The sequence below is a fragment of the Vigna radiata genome, chromosome 8, assembly GCF_000741045.1.
Source record: "Vigna radiata var. radiata cultivar VC1973A chromosome 8, Vradiata_ver6, whole genome shotgun sequence".
NCBI lineage: Eukaryota > Viridiplantae > Streptophyta > Magnoliopsida > Fabales > Fabaceae > Vigna > Vigna radiata.
Genome location: NC_028358.1, coordinates 26,606,931 through 26,615,717, shown reverse-complemented (window position 1 = coordinate 26,615,717; position 8,787 = coordinate 26,606,931). Strand labels below are relative to the sequence as shown.

At 32.5% G+C, this 8,787-nt stretch overlaps 1 protein-coding gene across 3 annotated transcripts; it reads right to left on the bottom strand.

Annotated features, from left to right (window-relative positions):
• Positions 1 to 3,903: 3,903 nt before the first annotated feature.
• On the bottom strand, positions 3,904 to 8,275 carry LOC106770794. Of its 3 annotated transcripts, XM_022784692.1 has the most exons (11): positions 8,069 to 8,275; positions 7,669 to 7,740; positions 7,085 to 7,247; positions 6,830 to 6,984; positions 6,682 to 6,757; positions 6,155 to 6,414; positions 5,744 to 5,917; positions 5,547 to 5,663; positions 5,087 to 5,266; positions 4,802 to 4,848; positions 3,904 to 4,438 (listed from the first exon to the last, which is right to left on the bottom strand). In XM_022784692.1, exons 2-11 carry the CDS (start codon positions 7,714 to 7,716, stop codon positions 4,123 to 4,125), a joined length of 1,536 nt encoding a protein of 511 aa, XP_022640413.1. In that variant the 5' UTR covers positions 7,717 to 7,740; positions 8,069 to 8,275; the 3' UTR covers positions 3,904 to 4,122. The 3 variants fall into 3 exon arrangements, with proteins under 3 accessions (XP_022640413.1, XP_014512085.1, XP_014512086.1); XM_014656599.2 differs by having other exon boundaries at positions 6,682 to 6,984; XM_014656600.2 differs by having other exon boundaries at positions 6,682 to 6,984; positions 7,669 to 7,732.
• Between the last annotated feature and the right edge of the window lie 512 nt (positions 8,276 to 8,787).

Sequence of the window (8,787 nt, the reverse complement as noted above, 5' to 3'; positions counted from 1 at the left end):
AGCATGTGGTTTAATTCGATGCAAAGCGAAGAACCTTACCAGGGCTTGACATGCCGCGAATCCTCTTGAAAGAGAGGGGTGCCTTCGGGAACACGGACACAGGTGGTGCATGGCTGTCGTCAGCTCGTGCCGTAAGGTGTTGGGTTAAGTCCCGCAACGAGCGCAACCCTCGTGTTTAGTTGCCAAGATTGAGTTTGGAACCCTGAGCAGACTGTCGGTGATAAGCCGGAGGGACGCAATCATGGGGCAAGACTCGGTCGGTCATGGTCGAGGAAAGAATGAGGTACGGATGAGATCCCTTCTAAACCACAATAGGTATCTCGCAACACAGGCAGATGGAGAATCGACTTCAACGACATGGGTTATAGCATGCTCATATAGTGCAACCAACACCCATCAATGGTCACCACGTCTGCCTATGGAACACTCTTGGGCAATAGAAGGATCATCTGATCATAACCAAATTGTCACAACACGCGCTCTGACAAATGTCGGTGATGCATCTCACCATTGTCTGATCCACCCGAAATATGTACAAATCGTGATAAATGGGAGAATAGCCTTGTGTGACTCGTATGGACACCAGATGATCGCATCGTACATCAATCCATCCAGATATGACCTCCCCTTCACTAGACTTCACCCCTGCCTCAAAGCTACCAACCGTGATGCTCGAGGATTGTTTTTGTCATGAGTTGACGACAATTGCCTCCTTCCCATACTAGGGAAGTGTTCATAAATCCAACTCTACAAAAACATTACTTAAGTTGTGTTATACATTCCAAAAATATATCAAAACAAAATGCAACACAAATTGATACCTATAGAAGAGTGGAATATTAAGCTATTTGGATCGTGTCAATAAAACTGATATCCCCAAGCTATTTATACGTTTTTGGCAAGTTCTACGGCGCCTCAAGCATATCAATCGCAATCTTGCAAGTCTCTAAACAAAAATAGGTACGAGACATGTACCAGAGTGTCACTCTTATTTGTAGAAATTATGCATCCAACTAGATAGAATGGGTATGCACGTGTCGTGCACTCCTAGTGTTGTTGCTCATAACACTTCTCACACTAAGCTTAACTTTGGGACCACATGTTTGTGTCATCTCAGCTGCAGCCCTAGCACGATCCACACCCAATAGATCTACAAGAAGATTTCGAGCCTCCCCAAATTCTAATGACTTGATCTCACAAAAGTGGCCCAAAATAGGTAGGTGAAGCATATTGTTCACGTCATCTAGTGTGACGGTCATCTCACCTATTGGCAAATGGAAAGTATTTATCTCAAAGTGCTACCTTTAAGCAAATGCCAAGATCAATTTCCTATCTTCTTAGTCGTAGGATAGGTTCACTAAGGGCATCAAACAAAAATCAAGACAAAAGGCTTATTACCTTATGATATAATCTGAACTTGTTAACTTTTTTGTTATCGGGAGATCACCTTAATCTCCCCTCGATTTTACATAACAATAACAAAATATATAACAAAAAATAAATAGAACCAACTAAGTAGCAATTAAAATTTAGGTTTTGTACTAACCCGATCTTGCTATAAGGAAAATGCAATATGTTGTGTATAATGGATCAACAATGATGTGTGCTTTAGACCTTTTGGGAATCCACCTTCTCCATCTTCATGTTGAGCAACATCCTCCTACTCAACAACATAGTCCTACTGGTCTTCACTAATAGAATGCTCTTTAATCACATCAACATCAACATCTTGAGTTTGTGTTCTATGAGTTAGGTTTTCTTCTTGTTTTACCCTGTTATCAACTCTCACCATGATATGTAGACACACCTCTTATTCTAACCATCTTTCTTAACCAAAATATATAAAATCAACAAAAATTTAAATAACCATCAAACTATAACATTAATAATCAAAATAAAATATTAAAAAACAAGATAGAAAATTCAAATAAAAAAAAACAAAAATCATTAAACAAATCAAAAACAATTACAAAACTAAAAAAGTAACAAAAAAAAAAATAATTAAAAGAATTTAACATAACTACTACAATTTCGAATAAGAACAGCACATAAATAAAAATACAAATAAAACTAATTACTAAATTAAGTTTATACAAAAAAATACATAAAATTACAGAATTAAAATAACCATCAAATTTTAACATTAATAATTAAAATAAAATATTAAAAAAATACAGAAAATTCAAATAAAAAAAACAAATCTTATCAACAAATCAAAACAATTAAAAAATTAAAAAAACTACAAAAATAATTTAACATAAACAATTAAAAAATTAACATAATTACTACAATTAATAAAAACAACATAAATAAAATAATTACTAAATTAAATTTATACAAAAAATTAGAAAAATTTGTTAAAGTTCAAATAAAAAAAACTTAAATTACAAATAAAGAAAGTTTAAAAATAAAAATAAAAACCAACAATTGATTTAATTCAATAATTTAACAAATTTTGTAAAATTTCAAATATTTAAAAACATAAATTAAATTACACATTAAAAACAATTGCAAAATTTAAAATAACCAACAAAAATTAAACAATTAAAAAAACAAAACAAAAATCACACAATTTCAATTAAAAAAACACAAATTAAATATTTTAAAATTAAAAAACTAATTATAAAATAAACAATTAAAATATATTAAAAAATGTCCAATTTAAAATAACAAAATAAATAAATTATATAACAAAAAAATAATTTCAAATTTTAAGAAGCAAACAAAATATAAGTGAAAAATTAAAAATAACTAACAAATTTCATTAAATTTATAATAGAAATATAAAATCATAATAAATAATCAAATTTTCAAAATCTAAATAAAACAAACAAAACAGAAAAAAAATTAACAAAATTCCAAAAATTTGAATTAAAAAATAACAAAAATTAAATCACAACTAAATACAATTGCAATATTTAAAAAAATCAACTAAAATTAAATTAAACAATTATAAACAAATAAAAAAATCATATAATTTCAAACAATAATAAAAAAATTATTTTAATAAAAATTATTAAATATTGCAAATTTAATAAAACAGACAAAACATAAAATTAACAATTAAAATTAAGTAACAAAAAACATACAATTTAAAATAAAAATAAAAACAAAAAGTATACAAAATATTAAACAATTACAAAATTATATAAAAGCAGAGACAAATTAGAATTAATATTTAAAACAAAACTTAAAAAAATTAAAAAAAAAAATATTAAATGTATCACAAAAGTTAATTTGCAGTCGTCGAAGCCTTAACAGACTTTTGAAAGCCAATTAAGGTTTCAACAACTTTCAAATGCCAAGCCGACGATTGAAAGACGTTTCCAGAGTTTCAACAGTTCATCATTCCTCTCCCCTCTATCGATACGACAGAATGCGTTTGCAACACGAGAAAGATGAGATACTACACCACCAATAGCACGCCACAAACTACAATAATCACCGGCAACCACCGACATTCCAAGCCATGCACCGATAATAGAGTCGAGGAAGACGAATGAAAATGAAGATCTAAAAGAACAATGAGACACGGAGGTCTCACAGTAACAATATAAAGGTGGAGGTATAAGCTCCTAGGATTCTTTTAGAAAAGGAAACAGAGAAAAGAATCTGAAATGGTCAAAATCCGTGAGTTGCAGGAAGCATTCTTGGATGAATGAGTTGAAAAAGATAAAAGATGTGAATGTTTCATCTGAAAATCACATAACAAGATATTGTTACCAATACGTTTTCCTGCACCTATATAACATTTTTCATATTTAATCTTTTTAAAATTGTGATCTAAATATAATAAATAATTCTCAAATTATATAATTGGAAAACTTTCTTGATGTAATTTTTAAGTTACCAATGCTCAATTTATATATTATTAATTTCCTTTTATTTGCGCTCTTCTGTAACTAAATGAAGATAAAAGATATGGGAATAACTATTGCAGGTGACAGAAGAAATCAAGTAATTCTCAACGACGTTTTATATACAAAATTTGCATAACAAAGAAAACCGAACCTCGAGTACTATATAGCAAAAATATCCAGATCACAACTAATGATTGGCATCCCAGGATTCTAAGGTTTATTTTGTTGTATAAACAAAAGCAAGAAGTAGTTGTTTTCCCCCTCAGTAAACTCCAGAATTCAGCTCAGTATCTTTCTCAAAAATGTCCCACCCATCATCAAGAAGAGCATTTTGAAAAGCTTTTGATTTTTCCTCGTCGTGTCCACTTTTGGAAGAAAGGCTTTCACTTGTCTTACTTCTTTCAGATGAATCACCATGCACAGAACCTACATCAGATGCCGCCGTTTTGTGGGACGTACCTGATGAAGCTAACTTGCAACTGGTCTGACTTGAGGTGAAGGATTCGCTCAATGGAAGATTTGCATCAAATCTCTCTTTCAGGAGCCTAATATCCTCACAAATAACTGAAATTTCTCCTCTGCAAAGTTAATTGAAAACTAAACATATTAGAATAGAAAGTACAAAAATATTACAACTACAAAAGGCCAATTTATAACATAGTACACTGATATGCATGTAGAAGGAAGAAAGGAAAGACTATTCAAGTCATAGTAAAAGATCGAAACAACAATTTCAGGGAAATGGTGTCAAACAAAATGCCCTCTAGTACGACAATGACCATTTAAAAATATAACGTAATGGTCATAATCTAATAATGTGGAATCTACAGTAATTTCCAAAAAGAAATAATATTTAACAGCTCAGAGAATTGGATTGAAATATATAAATACCGTAAACAAGCAGAAAAATGCAACTATGTTCAGACAGAAAAACAACTTACTGCAAAATATCAACAACCTGCCCTCGATCCATAAGGAACTCCCGTAACTGCAGAGATTAAAAGGTGGAAATAAAAAATCATAAAATATCAGAAGAAACTTCTCTAAAATAAATAAGGGTGTACAATTCCTTAATATAATTTGCGAATTATGATCTTAAACCACCAAAGATATGGGCGGATAAACCCTAGTTCACTTTAAAAACAAAGTCACTTAGACGTGCTTTGCCCAAAATATTACATGTAGAATAAATGCAATGGTTCAGAAGCACAAGAAACACAAGTAACCTTCGAATTCTCTTCTGCCTCCTGTTTCAGTCTTTCTGATTCATGTAGTACCTTCTCCACCAGTTTTTCCTGTTCAGCAAGAGCCCTTTGTGCAGATTCGGTCTTTTCCAGCTTTTCATTCTCAGCTGCTTTCCTGAATTCTTCAGCGGCAGCTAGGCGTGCTTCAAGAACTCGGCGCATCTGGAAGCCAGAATAAGGAAATGAACTAAATAAAATGCTACTAGCAATTTTACTTCTTAATCATCAAGTTAAGTAATCCAATTGCACAAACGAATAATTTTTAATCATGAACAAAATTTTTAAATCACATGCCTTCCTTAGACATTATGTTGTAGTAGAGAAGACTGATTATTACAATAGTTAGGAAGGTGTTCAAGGTATTCTGAAATACAGAAATACGTCCAGCAAAGGTATGATGATTAAATTTCTAATGCACAGGCTAAACTAAAGTGTAAAGCACCTCATTGAGTATTGCAAGAGACTTATCCCTTTCATCAGACAAGCTGAGTAGGCGTGATTGAAGTTCCTTCAGTTCAGTTGCCAGAATTGCTTTTTCCCCATACACTTCTCCCGCATGCTGCAAGAACAAGTTGAAAATAAATATTTTTTGCTCGTCTCATACTAAAAAATAAAAGCAAAAGACTGAATTTTAACAACCATATCATTTGCTTCTTTAGCTTGTTCCAGAACTGTTTTATATCCTTCCACCCTGGCCAGAATATTAGACCCTCCAGTAGCAGCATCCATGCCAGCCTGCTCTGCAGCTAGCTCCTGAAGTTGCACAGCCCTCATCAAGTTTATAAGAGATTCCATTGATGAAAACAAGGTTTTCTGCATCAATGTTAAATAATGTTAAGATGTCACAGGTATTAAAGTTACCCCTAAACTATAAGCATATCATTCCATATTAACAAGACTAATACATTGCTATGATATCTACTCTATTGCTTAATCATTCAGTACAACAGAAATTATTTCAAAGTCATCTTCATAACCTCTGCCACATGATATATTGTTATAAAGCTAGTATTTCTAACATCCAAATATGAAATCTAGGACTACTAATACCTTGTTACTTTTGGCATCATCAATGATTTCCTCAAGCAGATCAATTCTGCAAACTTGACTATATTGGCTAACTTCATTCTTTCCACCAATATCATCTTCAACATCACTAGTTTTGTCAACAGCACTAGAAAACCCAGCATTGAATTCTGATCGAAGACTATCTTTAGAATTTAGTGTATTCCCTTGAGTAAGACAACCAGCTTGGACATCATAACTTTCTACCTCAATCAAGTTAGTTTCACAATCCTCCGGTATGTGACCTGTAGTGGCATCATAATCATCAGCTGATGGACCTACAAAATCTACCCATTCTTCATTTAAACTGTTTCCAGTCCCATTTCCATTTTTATTATTGGATGTAGCCCCCTTGCTGTGGGAGCTATGCTCAGGTTCAGTCTCTTGACATATACCAGAAGAAATCAAGTTTTCAGACTCGACATCAACATGAGGTCGTCTCTGATAAATATTTTCANAGTTTTCAGACTCGACATCAACATGAGGTCGTCTCTGATAAATATTTTCATTACCTTCCTGAATAAAGCAATTTGATATCTCCATAGCAATCTTGGTTGAGATCTCTTCAATGAAATTATCTTTAACCTTCTGCAAAACATCTAGCTCTTTCATATCATCTATTCCAAGAAACTTTTCAGTAACACCGTTTGAATTACTGACATTTGACAATGTAGAATTGTCCAGAGCTTCATTCAAATCTGGTACCAATGAACAATCAGCTGGTTTGGTATATATAGAATCTGGGGCAGAAGATGCATCTATGTCTTGAACAAGCTGACGGTGCCTCGGACTACTTCCTTCCTCCTCACTTTCAGCTAAATTTTGAACATGTCATGAGAGATATATTAGTAAACCAGACCAATGCAAACAAGGTAGAGTGATATAGAAATGAAAGTGCAAAAGAAGCAATTCCACCTTCAACATTTAGTGGAGCCCAATGGGCATTGTCCTGTGGAGGAGTTGCAAGAGGTAATTTTTTGGACATGAAGGGGATGACTTCCGCGAGAACAATTCCAGCAGCAAGATCAGCATCCTTTGGGTGTTCAATAGCCACAGCTCTCAGTAACCTGGCATCAACCTGTTCAGAGAAAATTAATAAACTTCAGTTAGGACTCAGTATGAATAACAAGTTTGACACGCTACCAGATTAGACATCTTTATAAATACTCTGATTGCAGAATGTTTGATTATTTATATAATTATTGGCACCAGTAAGTTCATTCTCAAGCACATGTCACCTACCACGAGGAATTTCTTAACAGTTGAATAGAAACAATATCTATTCATCCAAATTATACATGTTCATGAACTTAATGCTCAACTACAGAGTCCAATAATCTTTATTTTTATTTGATAAGTGTAATATTGGAATTGCAAATGAACTTCACAAATTAGAACTACAGTCCGAAAATCACTAGTAGATCACAGAGCAACCAATAGTTAATAATAATGTATTAATGTGCAATTACACTTTAGGGGAAAATAGTAAATAGCTATACCTGCGGAAATAACTCCTGCAAGCTTCTATAGACAGAATTGAAACCCATGATCAAGGTAGACAATCTGCAATGCTTCAAAACAGAAGAGACATTTCTTTTTAATATTGATATTTTAATTATATAAAAACCAAAACATGTAAGCCATTAAAACCTAAAAAGAAAGAAAATTAGGGATCGTGAATTATGAATAGAATTCATCGAAAAATGACATTGAGGAACCCTAAGCCAGCTGTTTGGAAATGGAAAGTTAAAGGCTCTTTCTTCCGTCTACCCGCACACCCCTTTTCGTTAATTTTTTGCTAAACCCTTTGGCAAACGAAAACCGCTGGTTAATGGCAAAGTGAAAATCTCTGTCACTCAAGATACCAAAAATAAAAAAATAAAAACGTCGTCAAGATACCTTATTTTGAATAGGGCAAAGACGAGAGAAAGAAAATTGGAAAGAGAAAACAAAATGGAAGAAGTTGTGGGTGGAAGAGAAGAAGGAGAAGAGATGAGTGATCTTGACCAGTCAGTGTGAAAGTAGAATTGAATTGGGGAGCATACGTAAATTCACACCAATTTCCTAATTTCTGGAAATGTGGAAAGTCACCAAGCTAAGCTATTGGATATTATTGTGATTTTCATCCAAATGGAGGGCTTTTAAGACCATATCCACACACGGAAATTTCATTATTTTTTTTCCAGAAAATAAAAATAAAAATACTGTTACATGAAAAAAATTGAATCTGTTAATATATTAAAAGCAGATGATGGAAAAAAAGATCGTTTTCTTAAAAATGATATACTTAAATAAATTATTAAGAAATAAATATTTGAATATAGTAAATATTTATAAGACAGTTCCCAAAGGTTTTTGGACGGTTTGTATTTTCTTTTTAAACTATCTAGTTGTTTAGTTTCCTTCTCCAGGAAGTTTCTTGGAAAGTAACATTCCCAGGGCTATTATGGCATTGGGTAATGGAAAATCAAAATGGGAATGAGAGTTGGAAAATTTTCATAACCTAATTAGATTGATGATGCCTTCTACGAATTTAAATCTCATATTCAATAAAAAAAATCAAAATTAAATAATATATAAAAGTTCATAAATTATTACTTAAAACTTTTAGAAAGAAG

Excerpts from the sequence above, each read along its gene's own strand:
- LOC106770794 (XM_014656599.2), bottom strand. The coding sequence starts at position 7,716 with ATGGGTTTCAATTCTGTCTATAGAAGCTTGCAGGAGTTATTTCCGCAG. Across the intron at positions 6,415-6,681 it reads AAATTGCTTTATTCAGGAAG|GTCACATACCGGAGGATTGT; the intron begins GTAATGAAAATA and ends ATGCCACTACAG. Across the intron at positions 5,918-6,154 it reads ATGATGCCAAAAGTAACAAG|AAAACCTTGTTTTCATCAAT; the intron begins GTATTAGTAGTC and ends ACATTGATGCAG.